The following is a 13,862-nucleotide window of genomic DNA, read 5'->3' on the forward strand; positions in this document are numbered from 1 at the left end:
AGTTTGCTATTAAACATGCTCATAAAAAGGGTAACCTATTGATTAACTCTGATCTTCTGCTGTCGACTTCTATTGTTTTGGTAAGTAATACATTGTGAGATGAGTAATGCATAGCGATAAAATAAAGGAGCAACTATAAACGAAGCGTTCGCATGCGCGTGCGATGCGAACTGCGTCCAACTTGGGCGGATATGCGTATTCTCGCCGTCCTAGTCTCTTCTCGCACAACTAACGGCGCCACCACGCCGTTATTTTTATTAATATTTTCTACCCTTTTAGTTTCACCCGTTTATATACCTGTCTTTCCATTGGAAATGACGTGGCTCCACACACAATCAGATCTTTCAAGTCACAGGGTGGCGGCGAATGGTCAGTTGGCATGGTCGTACCAGACGACCCGCCGACTACCCAAATTCCACGAGACCACCATCATCATCATCATCTACCGGTCACGAGTAATCAGACGGCTCCAGTTCCACGCGGTTCTCGCAGGTTAACGCGTTACACGATTTAATCCTCAAGTACCGTTGTGGCAACGGAACACCCCCGCCCACAAACCCGCAGACCCACCGCCCATTTCCTTCGCCCTTTATCACTTTCTTGGCGTAATATTTACCCCCAGACGACCTTTCTCTTCAACAGAACGATCTTGTATTATATTATTACAACGGAGGGGAAGATCGCCACATACCTCGGCATCGAATCCCCAAATCTCCTCCTCCTAGCGAATAGGTGATAGAATGAGATCGGAGAAGTAGAGTAGACTGTTCGGAGATATCTTCTTGATCCTTTCTTCGGCTGCTGTGTTTCATCAATCAGAGAAGGGGAAGACGAAAGGAGATTAGGGTTTGTATTTTGGGAGGTGGAGGGAAGGATGGGCGGAAGGGGTTGGGAGAGGATGCAGACGGTGCGGCTGGGTGGCGCTGGGGCGGCGTCAGCGGGGGAGGCGTCGAGGAGGAGAGAGGCGGCGGAGCTCCGGCAAGTGTCGTCGCAGACCGTGCGGCTCGGCCGGGTGCAGCCCCAGGCTCCCAGCCACCGCACCATCTACTGCAACGACCGCGAGGCCAATAACATCGCCAGATTCAAGGTCAGAGGATCCTTCCCCGGGATCTAGTTCATCTTTTTGCGTTTTTTGGTTCTCATGTTTCTGCCTTTGATCGGACTCACGCTGTAGGAAGCATGGACTATTTTGATGTCTTGTTGGTGTTTTTTAGTCGACAAGAATTTTGGGCTTGGACGATGAACTGAATCCCAACTTCTAACTTCAGTGTTAGATGCAGGGAATTTGAATTTAATAGTGTTATGTTCTCATGGTTTTCATTGAGAAAAATATCAATGCTGATTTGGGCCTTATATCTGTGGGATTCAGAGCAGATTATATGCCCAACTGGAGCTTGCTCCGTGCAAAATTAGAAGGTAGGTCTAGGTATGTAATTACTGCGGAGACTTAAAAGATCATATTATTTCCTGCTGGTGAGAGAAAACGAAGATTCTTGAGTTATAGTTAAGCAGTAGAATTACTGCTGAACTCTCATTTAGTTGAAATTAGAACCTGGCTCACAATCTAGTTCAACTTTGCTCAAGTCTCAAGAAGGAAAAATCTAACTATTCATTTTTGGTCCTCTATCTTAGGTTAGCGTCTTCATGTAAGGCCCACAAAAGCTATGCAAGCCACCAGACAACAAAAAGGTGTTCTTCTAACATGAGTCCTATGGTAGCTGCTCCTTTATAATTTCTATAGCATAACCAGCTTTCTTGTCTAAAGGAGTGTTAGAAGTGCTCCAATTCCTAAGAGTGGCTTGACTGTGATGACTCTGGGAGAAATCATAGGCTTGTTGTAAATTTTATATTTTTGGTCTAATTAAGGAGCCTTGGCTTTATCAGAATAAGTGGCTGGTTAATTCCTACGGAGTGTTGACATTAGTTAACTTAATGAAAAATATTTCTTTGGATGGTTGACCAAATTATTTCTTTATTAGATTTCCTTTTTGTCTCTTCCTAGGTTGTTGGGATTGAGATCCTGTTCGTATCCGTGAGTTATCTTATTTTTGGAGTGGAATGGACCGGGTCATATCTCACTACTTTATGGTTGTAATAGAACCAATATAGGACATGAAATTCTGGGAATAGTGAATAAAATAAGAAATATATGTTGATGAACTGATGATCTTTAGAAAATAATAGTTGAAATCTGTAAGTAGAATGCCTTTTTTTTATACAAGTGTTACTTCTGCGAGGCAAGATTCAACGAGGAAATTAAAAAAAATTGTTCACTAAGTGAAGTACTTATGCTAAATTTAATGAAGATCTTGTTGTTGGTTGCTATTTTCAGTGATTGTATGTCTCCTTCTTTGGGGAGTAAAAAGTTGCTGACATAAGAGGATTTGCCTGATTGAAGGAGCTAAGGGGTCCTTGGCATGATGTCAATGAGCAACTTGATGAAAGTGGGTCAAACAGGCTGCTTAAGAAAGGGAAAAGTGGAGATGTAGGAGGCCTAAATTGAGATGATTGTGTGAGATGGATAGATTTTAGCCTTAAACTAATGTTAAATAGATAGGTACTGTTAGATGTACATTTAGTAGGAGGCCTAAATTGTGATGATTGTGTGAGATGGATAGATTTTAACCTTTAACTAATGTTAAATAGATAGGTGCTGTTAGATGTACATTTAGGATAATGTTAAATGAATCAAAATAATTGTGCTTAGGATGTTGATATTGTCATCAGCCAATTGAATGCTTTATATATATATATATATATATATATATATATATATATATATATATATATATATATATACATAAATACATACATACATACATACATATATACATATATACATATGTGTATATATACAAGGTTCGCATTTTTCTATCATACTGGCTTACCGAGCCTTGCTTGATACGGTATGTAACGAGGCGTACTAAGCGGCATGCCTAAAATAGGCATAAAACGCTCCAAAAATACTTGAAAAATAGAAAAAAAAATTTGGATAGAGTTTTTAAGTTAGAAATAAATATACATTTAGTATAATTTTAGCAAATCTAATTTAAATTAGGTAAGAATAGTGTAACATCTTTTTCGGGCTTTGAGTTTAGGAGAGTGGATCCAATCCACAAATTGTTGCTTTGTTGAGTTTAAGAGAGTGAAATTGTAAGAATAAGAGAGAGATTGTGAGTAAAAATAAGTTTATGTAAGTGTGAGAATGAAATGAATCGAAAGAGGGAGGAAGAAAGGGTTTAAAAACCCTTTAGGATGCCTCCAATGGTTAAATTGACCATTTGAAAATAGATATAAAATGGTAACAGTCGGTTTCGATCGTTATCGCTTGGTACAGGCCAGTAAAGGTTGAAATCGATCGGTACTGCCCGGTACAGGTCGGTAACGATCGAAATTGCGACCGATAGAGTCTTGTATCGCTAGATATGGGGCCAAAAAATTGGTACCGCTCGGTAGCGGGCGGACCGTGTGTCGAAGGGCTATCGAACTGGTACATATTGGGCGGTATGAAATTATAATCCTTGATATATATATATATATATATATATATATATATATTTTTTTTTTTTTAGATGGATGTCCAGGGAACTGAAGGAACACAAACCTTATATGTATAGGTGTAACAGGATGCATGCAAAGTACACACTAAAAAGATTTGTACTTTGGCTGCCACTAATCCTAGAAGTTTGGGCTTTTATAAGGAGCCCAATCTATAATTATGACATTTGTACTCACCGTAATCTGGATTGGGGTTGACATGTGAACCTGAACCCACGTGCAAGATGGTGAAATCTAAAAGAAGACTAATGATAGAAAAACTATTTATTACACCTCAAATAATAGGGGGGTGTAATGCCTAGGAGTAACTCATGACCTTCTCCGATGCCATGATAAATTTGTAAATTGAGTGACCACTAATCTTATAATGTTAAGCTTTTCAGAAAGGGCATAATATACTTAAAACTCTTAACACTTAGATCACAAAAGTATTATGTTCTGTTATGTTTCGTCTAAGTTCTTTTGGTTTTTGTACTTAAATGTTGTATAATAATGTGAAACTCATTTTGAACATGGGTGTCTGATAATGCGAAACTCATTTTGTACTAAAATGTACTTTATGTTAAGTGCTATCTGAAACTAGGGTGGCTACCTTCATTCTCTATTGCTATTCCTAGATTAATTTGTAGTTCCATTAATTTTCATAGCTTTATCATGTCAATTCTTTTTTTAGCATATTTTTTAGCTGAAAAAGGGTTTGACTATGATAATTGATGATCTCTTTTTGCTATTATGATTGTAAGACAATGATCTTCCTGAAGTGTTGTTTTTCAGGGTAATTCCATATCAACAACAAAATACAATGTTTTAACCTTCCTACCCAAGGGGTTATTCGAACAGGTACTTTGGTCATTAGTGTTTGTGGAACTAGCTATGTTCCTTTACCAAAATTATTTAAAATGTTCATGTTCTTTTACATATTACATCAATTTTTTGTCTTATATCCTAAAACAATTCTATGATAAAACTTACAGTTCAGGCGGGTTGCTAATTTGTACTTTCTCATGATTTCAATCCTATCTACTACACCGATCAGGTAATCTTCTTGAGAGTTTGATATAATGTATTATGATTTATGTTGGGCATTGAGTGTACAACTAACAGCTTATCCTTTAACTTGTTCTTGAAAGTTTGGATAACTGTTGTGTACTTTTAATATATCAAGTGATATTAGCCTCTAAAATGTATATATATTATCCACTGTACTAAGCTGTGTACTGTTCTTGCAGTCCAGTGTCTCCTGTAACAAATGTTGTTCCTCTCAGTTTAGTTCTTTTGGTTTCTCTTGTTAAGGAAGCATTTGAAGATTGGGTTAGTAAAACACGTAGACCCTAATTGTCTCTTTTTTATGGTTCTTTTGTCTCTGTACTCCTAATCTTTTTCCTTGTCTCTCTGCAGAAGCGTTTCCAGAATGATACAGCCATCAACAGTACTCCTGTTGATGTGTTGCAAGGTCAAAGGTGGGAAAGTATTTCTTGGAGAAAGCTACAAGTTGGAGACATTGTGAGGGTAGGATTCAGAGTCTTCTATTTACTGTATAGATGACTATATGACACATGAGAGTTTGTGGCCAATGATTCTTGGTTATTATTTTTATTGGAATGTTCTTTAAGTTTTGGGTTGTATGCTTTTTAGCACAACAATCAAGTTTTATCAAAAAGAGAACTTGTGCATAACAATATGTCCATGACCAAGTAGTGAAATATATTTCTTAATTCTTATGTTAGTAATTTGACTTGGTAAGCATTTTATTTAACCATTTTATTCATATTTTTATTTTGTATTTGGTGGATTAGACTTTTGATGATTATTTAATTTTAAAATTTAGCTAGTTTTTAGTTATTCAGTTTATCTTTGTGATTACTTCTTCATGTTTAGATATTTTTAATGATTATTTTTAATTTTAATATTTCAAAGTTAAAATTCTAATATTTACATAAACATATTTGTGAAATAAATTTTAAAATATTTTACATAAGTTGATGTGATATCATCTGTTCTACATAAATGTTAAATAATAGGATTGGATGTTTGATTTGCTACTTCCCAAATGGAAGTAGGAAATGATCTGTATGGGGTTTGGGTTCGATGATCTGTCGATTAATACCACCTCTTGGATGGAAGTTTTGGCAGAGAAGAAAGACTCAAATGAAAGAGTGATAAAATAAAAAGCGATAAAAGACTCGAATGAAACCGTTAAAACATAGGTTGTCTTTGGACAATCCTTGGGTGCTCTTGGCAGGTTGAAGATCACTGTCAATTTCGATCTCTCCTCCTTTCTTGCTACTGAAACCTCCTTTTGAGGTTTGGACAGCGAACAACAGGGATTCTAGACTTCTTACAATAGTTGGATGAAACTTTAATGCAGGGCTTTGGCTATTGGAACTTGAGGAAGAAAGAAATGCGGTTGGAGGGCAGAATCCTTTTCTGAACTCTTATTTTGGTTCTCGATGTAAGTTGGAATTAGGGCCAGTTGTGGGACTTCTTACTACTACCTTGGGATCTTTTGAAGGGTGCTGCGCCTCCTTGGTTTTATAGGTATAGGGACGCCCAAGAGTCCTACTCCTTTTAGGACTTGGAGAATGCCCTTAGGATTAGGAGAGTCCTAATGCCCTTAGGGACTTGGAGAGTCCTATTGCCTTTTGGACTTGGAGTTGGACCTAATTTGGTCAGACCTATCCTCTTTGGATTCGATTGAGCTCAAGTTCTATTTAGCCACATTGGATTTCAATCAGAGTTTGAGTTGAAGTTGGGTTGAGCTAAATTGGAATTCGACTGGAATTCAATTTAAGCCAAATTTCAGTGAGGCTTGAGCTGATTTGAATTCAGTCTTTGAGTTCAGAGTCCAGCTTGATCTTGGTTTGGTTTAATCAGGATTGAATTGGAGTATGACTAGAACTCTAGTTGAGCCAAATTGGAGTTTGGCTTGAACTCTGCTAGATCATCCCTGATCATGGCTTCCCCAATTAGATGATTCAACTCCTGATTAATCTTTCTTTGAGGTTTCTTGTCTCTTGGTTTTGTTTTGGTCTGTTGATGTGAGGGCCATGAGTTTTCGATACGCGTATACTTTCTTTTTGTCTGGCTAGCGGATGTCAAGTCTTCTGTCAAACCCCATATGGATCAGGAAATGACTGTTTGATTTAGTTTGATAATCCTACAAGCTACTCTTCTGATTTATACTATGTTTCCAACTCTGGTAAAATTGGTATTTTGGTGAATGAGCAGATGAAGTGCACCTTGTCTAAATTTTGCACAAATGGGTGAAGTGGCCCTGGCCCATCTTGACCCTGGTTGGAATTTAGCTTGTCACTTCTTCTGAATCAAATGTTCCCCTGTGCAATATCCAGTAGCAAGTGTTACTGCCTGTTTGAGTTTAGAAATAAGAAGATTCTTCTCTTTGCTGGTTATACAAAAAAAAGGAAAAAAGAAAGAGAAAGAAAAATCTAAAGCAAAAAAGTTGTATTTTTTTTCAAAGTCAAACAATTTGTTTTACTCTTGCTCAGTTGTTGGAAAACACCTAAGATCTAAGCTTATCCTCTAAGAAAACATTTTTCCACTTGATCTCAGTATGACAACCCACCACTCAAATACTATCACTTGTGGTTTGCATCTGATATTTTTAGTTATGAGTTTGATGTATTTAGATCAGATATTCCTTTTAGGATTTCTGGTTTAAAGCCGTACATGTTATTGAGCTTATGGTTGTGTGTTGACTTGGAGCAGGTCAAGCAAGATGGGTTTTTTCCGGCTGATTTACTGTTTCTCGCTAGTACAAATGCTGACGGAATCTGCTACATTGAGGTTTTCTTTTAGCCTTTAGGATTTGAATACTTGAATACTGTGTTTTGTATGTAAAAATGATTTTAACAACTAAAATGATTTGAATTACGATACCTGATTTCATCTAATAGTTTAGCATTTTTTATTTGTGATTTCAGACTGCAAATCTAGATGGGGAAACAAATTTGAAGATTAGAAAAGCATTAGAGAGGACATGGGATTACTCACTTCCTGAGAAAGCTGCTGAATTTAAAGGTTTGGTTGGTTCATTGATGACTTCCAACTAATTGCTTTTCCAGTGAACTGTTATTGGTTGAGTCAGAAGGAAAGGAACCTTACAGTTGATCCCTAATGGTTGAGATGCGAGGCTTCAACTAATATGATACCTGACTGAAATATTAGGTTTTTATGTTCTATATTTTTTGTGGATTCAGCAGCATTGAACATCTGTGTAATTATTTTATCATCAGACATGTTTCCTTCATTAGGTGTCAACCATTATCTGGTGCATGCATTTGGCTAATATTTGTAGAATGATCTAGTTGTTGGTTAAAAGAGCAAGATAAATTATTATTATCCTTGAAAAGTTTCATTTCTTGCTTGCTTTTAGTTTGTTCTCTATGCTTAATGGTCTAAGATCTTCATATCCATAGATCTTGTGTTACTCTAATTTGAACTTCTTCTACATCATGAAATCATAGTGATTCTTTTAATGAAACGTTCCATTTTCTACAAAACATGCTTGAGTTTCTGAAATTGTATCAACTAAATTTAGTTTCTTAAATCCTGTAACTACTTCCTCGGATGTTTTGTTGGTTAATTTCTTTTAAACACTCTTCTATGTAATCCATTTGCTATTGTAAGTCTCATGGGATTTGTTATTTGTCTTATAACTTCGTAGGAATGCCTCCTTAACAATGACTAGAAGCATGGTTGCCAACTTTTTCTGTTAAGCTATAAGCATAGTTTACATTTGGGTTTAAACTTGCTTTTAAACAATCAGTTAAGGTTCAGGTCTTGGCTATGTTGATCTGATCCTAATCTGGCTTATGTGATTTAATTTTACTATGATGTTCAATAAGGATGGAAGGTGAATGTGAGTGAGTTAATGGCAGAGAAGATGACTGATAACAAGGTGAAAACAGGAGTCAACATAGTTAAGTAAAGAAGTATTTTGATAATGGAAGAGGAGATAATGATAAACAGGGTGAAAACAGGACAGCCAACAGAGTCAAGTTAAAGGGTACAGTTGGGCCACGGAAGAAATAGAACATAGATTTAGACTTGGGATAGTGAGGAGTGTGGATAGTCCTCTCATGTGATTTAATGAGGGGGTTTTTCTTTGCTGAAAGTGCTAACTATTGTCACTTACCAGAGTAGAGGCAGAAGATTCCTATGCATTTTTAGGATCATGAGATTTGCATAGTAATTCCTTGAAGGGAACTAGATTTAAACCAATTCCCATATATTTGTGATAGGAATAAAATTTGGGTAAGAATCATTTTATATTATTACCAAACCAAGACTGGAACAATCTAACATAATGAGACATTAGACCAGGTGCGCTTAAGCTGTTAAAAACTCTGGCTTAACCACTTATGGTTATAGGTATTCTTGCCATTGTTTTGCATACTACTGAGTAGTGATGTAAGCAGAGACAGGATGTACTAACATAATATTGATTAATGAGACTAATCATCCAAATTTTGTACAGAAGAATGAGGTTATTAAAACTCAAATAATGGATCAAGCTACTCAGTTTAATGCAACCAAGAATATTAATATGGAGCCAAAATAGATTCAATTATATGATGGCTTTCGAAAGTTATAGCTATATCAAAATAGGGAAGTATGTCAAGTCAATTTTATCCTCTGTGATCCTGTACTGCATACTTTATGATGTAGTTGCATTTGATTGGATGCATTTGAAATCTCACATTTTTTTAGTTTTGATCATGGATTTTTGGCTTTTTTATGCAGCCTCTGCACTTACTGTTGTTCAAAAGCTAACTGATTAATAGAATTTGTCTTAACACTTTACATGTTTCCACACAATACATCTGATTGGATGCAATTGCAATCTCACATTTGTTTAGTTTCAATCATGGATTTTTGGCTTTTTTATTAAGCCTCTTCACTGACCATTGTTAGTAAATTAACTAATTAATGGAATTTGTGCTAATACTTCACATGTAAAATTTACCTGATCTCCAACTAATGCTTTGACACACTACCTTTAATGCATCTACAGGGGAAATACAGTGTGAACAGCCAAACAATTCTCTGTACACATTTACTGGAAATCTTGTCATTGAAAGTCAAACTTTACCTCTTTCACCAAATCAAATTCTACTTAGAGTGAGTTCAAGCCTTGCATTTCCATGAATTTTCTCCAAAATACTTGATAATGTATACCCTCTTGTATGTCTTAGTTGTAGTCATACTTATTGTATTTTAAAAAATCACGTGCTTGTTTACTTTGATAATTTGTTGCCTTTTTACTTATTATTACTATGGACTTGTCATTTTGAAATTTGCTGATTGAACAATATTTCTTCTATCCAATGTGTTTTGATATGTGTTGTTTTTATGTTTTGTGAGCTTGTAGTTGTTTAAAGGGAAGCTCATTGCATGTGACTGTTGCCAATGTGGGGTTTGGGACAATATAGTAATTCGGTTTATATGGTAGGGATAAAATTTTCCTGTTGGCTTTCATATACCATGCCAATGGGTAATCCAATATAATGTCAAGGAAGCCTTGACAGTGAGTGCACTGCCTCATCTAAATCACCGTGCCACAGGAAAACTAGCAGTATGTTCTGGAAAGACTTGGATAAGGTCTCAGATCTCGACCATAGTAATGGATATGGCCTAGTAAATACTGGATGACAAAGTATTGCCATCAAACATATAGCTCAATAATGGTATAATTTTATTTATTTTATTATTGTATTCAATAATATGGGATGATATAAATCAATATACCATCTTGTCACTAACTTAATTGGAATTGCCTAAGTTATGGGGCACCCATGCATTATTCAACTACAAAGGATCAACCTAGTTATAACCTTGCGTAGGTCTCAAAGGACTTATAAAAGAGTAAATTGATTAGTACTAGCGATTTAAAAAGGCGCTCGGGCGCTCGCCTAGGCGCTCGGGCGAGGCGAGGCGAGGCCCGAGCGCCTCGCTAATCTCCCAGGCGGCGCGCTTCAAACAGGCGTCGCTTGGGAGCTCGCCCGAGCCCAGGCGCTGGGCGCTTCGGGCGAGCGCCTGGGTTAACCAAGGCGACCGAACCAGGATTTTAGCTCTGGTTCGGTCCTGGTTCGGTCTCCGATGGTTAGTTGGTTCAATCGAACCAACTAAAACTGCTATAAGTGACAACCGAACCCTAACCCACGCCGCTGCTGCTCTCGATCCCGCTGCTCGTCGATGTCGCTGCTCGCAAATGCTACCGCTATCGCCGTTGTCGCTGCTCGCAAACGCTGTCGTCGCTCGCGCCTCCCGCTGCTCGCCGCTCCTGCTCCCGCTCTCGCTCTTGCTCCTGCTGCCGCTGCTCGTCGCTGTCGCTGCTCGCAAACGCTGCCGCTGTCGCCGCTCGCGCCTCCCGCCGCTCGCTGCTCGCGCCTCCCGCCGCTCGCTGCTCGCCGCTCCCGCCTCCCGCCGCTCGCCGCTCCCGCTGCTCGCCGCTGTTGTTGCCGTTGTCGCCGCTGTCGCTGTCGCCACTGCCTCCTTACACTCCGCTGCCGCTGCCGCTTCCTCTTTTCTCAATCAGCAGGCTCAGCACCCCCTTACACTTCCTTCTTCTCCTTTTGTTAATAGTATATAGTATACTGTTAATATTGTTAGGTTTATTTGAAATTATTAATTTTCAATACTGTTAATAGATTTTCTTAATTTAATAGCATATTTTAATTTAAAATTTTAAATAATTATATTTATTAATTATATTATATTTTTTTTCTATTTTAGCGTCTCGTTTCGCTCGGGCGAGCGCCTAGCGTCTCGGGCGTTTTTGGACCTTGGCGCCTTTTGGCGCCTAGCGCTTTTTAAATCACTGATTAGTACAAATAATGAACGACAAATAAGTCCTAATGTCTCACAAAGAGGGTAGCTTTACAAGCAATTCAACATGCACTTAGTGTGCAAGAGAGAAAAGAGAGAAAGGAGGAAACAAGGACTTTGGAAAACAAAGTCCCTTAAGCTTTACATGCCAACTTTACCCAGTGGTTCTAGGGTACTGAGATGGCTGACGTTTCACACTGCACCGCAACCTGCAGAATACAAACCATGACACATGAAAATTGGGCTATTTTGAGGTAGTTTTGCCCATTCTAGTGAGCGGTTACTCTATAGCCTTACTTGCTCATTGTTTTCAAGCAAAAAAAAGAAAGGGCAAAACACGTTGCCAAATTGAAGTACCCATGTACAAGTAGACAATAGCGACGAATGGTCCGTTGACGAAGGTGTTGCAGGTGCGCAATGGCCATCTATGACAGTCCGGGCATATTAGTACCATATTGGTCTCATAGGTTGTTGAAACTGGAATTGGATCAAGTTTTAATTCCTAGGACATGGGTAGTTCAGTAAGGCATGCCATGGTTATACTAGTTCAGTAAGGCATATACAAGTTCATTAGTCTCTCAGTCATCAATGTCACTGTACATTTTTGAAAGTTATCATAATGAATTTTTAAGACATTATATTTTGTAATTGTGTAGATTGAACTGATTCAGATGAACAGTCTACATGATTATTTATAATATAAGTATAGGCGCATCGAAACCATTGTGTGTGTGTGTGTGTGTGTGTGTGTGTGTGTGTATGTATATATATATGTGTATATATATATACACACATATATATATACATATATAGACACACATATATGTATGTATAGGTATGTATGTAGAACCGTGTTTGCCAAGGGAAATATGACAGATACATGCACAAGGTTAGCTTAGCTTTTTACAAGATTATATCTCATATTTGCTGCCCATATCCTGTAAGATAAAATTTTATTTTTCTCTGTAGGATGATGAAACATCCTGTATAAAATTAATTTATATTTCCTTTAACGTGCTATATATGTTGGTCTCGGAAGATTGACATTGTTGGCACATGCAATCCTTGCTCTACATATACGCAATGTCTTGCTGAGACTCTGATGCACTCATGTGCCATTGGCATGCCACAAGGTTCACATGTGCTAGCACAATGGGCCTGTTCTTTTACTTAATTGTGTAGTCTCCTGTCTGTTTATGACTGTCTCTATCCATATATAATGTTGAAATTATAAATTTCATTAAGATTTCATCAATGTTCTTCGCTGATCAATTGATTCATTTATTTTCTTGGTTGATCAACTCATATTGGTTATTCTTTTACCCTGTAAGCGTAGAAGTTTTTGAGTATAGTGCATCACTAGTCCTTGAACTTTCGGACAAATTTCAGTGGTTTTCTATGTTTTTCTGTTAACTGTCTGCCCAAACGTCAATTATTGACTAAATCAAATCCCATTATCAGCTTTTGTTTATAAACCTTGACTGACAGCTGATCAGGCTATACAGTTGAACTTGACTTGCCAACTTGTTCATTAGTGTGAGCAAGAAAAGTTATTTGGTCTAACCAGTAAGAGACAAGTTTTCAGCTACAAACAAATAAAGGAGCAATACAAAGGATTAATGAAAGGAGAAAAATTAAGAGGAATCTCCACTTTTGAACACTGTATGGACTATGGAGTATGGACTGGATTGCTTGGACAGACCCACATTCAGGCAAAGTTGGATTATATCAATTGTCCATATATTTATGTTTAAAAAAATAGTATACTAATATAACAAAGCTTATGCTTGGGGATCTTAGTATTGATTAATGTTGAATGACAGAAGCAATTGTGATACTTGCAAATATTCAAGGTTTTGTTTTCTTAGGTATTCTAGAAGTTGTAGGAGAGAACCATGTTGTAGACCTTTATAAATCAAGTTTTACAGATCACGATTAAATTAGGAATTGATGCTAGAATATTTGATTTGGATCAGACCTTGGCTGATATTGTTAGATACTTTAATGGGGCCATTTTTTTCTGAAATTGACCACACCATCTGCAATTTCCTTAAGCAATGAAAGATTACCTAGATTAGGTTGAAAGTTGGTAGTAGTTATTGGCTAAAGATAGACCAGCAACTGGCTGGAATTGTCAGGAGCCACTAGGACTGACAGGAATCAACTCTCGACTGACACATGGCTGAGTTTTACTGACTTTGGTCATGTCCATCTGAACTTACTGTTTTTATTTTGTCTCATCATCTGTAAATGATTCAGTTCTGGATTGATGAATCTTATGAATCATATTGGTATATTCAAGGAATGCACTTTCGAATAATACCGTCCGGTACAGGTGGTACGTATCGGTTCGTCAGCTTATTGGTACACGGACCGTCCGTTACCGGACGGAACGATATATATATATATATATATATATATATATATATATATATATATATATATATATATATATA

The 13,862-nt window shown here is 37.3% G+C and overlaps 1 protein-coding gene across 2 annotated transcripts in view; it reads left to right on the plus strand.

The window, feature by feature from the left end:
* Positions 1–556: 556 nt before the first annotated feature.
* The window catches only part of LOC135679006 (phospholipid-transporting ATPase 3-like), a 32,874-nt gene continuing 19,568 nt past the window's right edge, over positions 557–13,862 (plus strand). Inside the window, exons 1-8 of one of the 2 annotated variants that reach the window (XM_065192334.1) lie at positions 557–1,087; positions 4,333–4,398; positions 4,533–4,594; positions 4,788–4,869; positions 4,957–5,067; positions 7,285–7,362; positions 7,500–7,596; positions 9,593–9,699. In XM_065192334.1, coding sequence (XP_065048406.1) covers positions 875–1,087; positions 4,333–4,398; positions 4,533–4,594; positions 4,788–4,869; positions 4,957–5,067; positions 7,285–7,362; positions 7,500–7,596; positions 9,593–9,699 — 816 coding nt within the window. In that variant the 5' untranslated portion in view covers positions 557–874. Of the gene's footprint in view, positions 1,088–4,319; positions 4,399–4,532; positions 4,595–4,787; positions 4,870–4,956; positions 5,068–7,284; positions 7,363–7,499; positions 7,597–9,592; positions 9,700–13,862 lie in introns of both variants that reach the window. The other variant, XM_065192335.1, reaches the window with a different exon arrangement.

This window comes from Musa acuminata, chromosome BXJ1-7 (genome assembly GCF_036884655.1).
Source record: "Musa acuminata AAA Group cultivar baxijiao chromosome BXJ1-7, Cavendish_Baxijiao_AAA, whole genome shotgun sequence".
In the NCBI taxonomy this organism is placed as follows: Eukaryota; Viridiplantae; Streptophyta; class Magnoliopsida; order Zingiberales; family Musaceae; genus Musa; species Musa acuminata.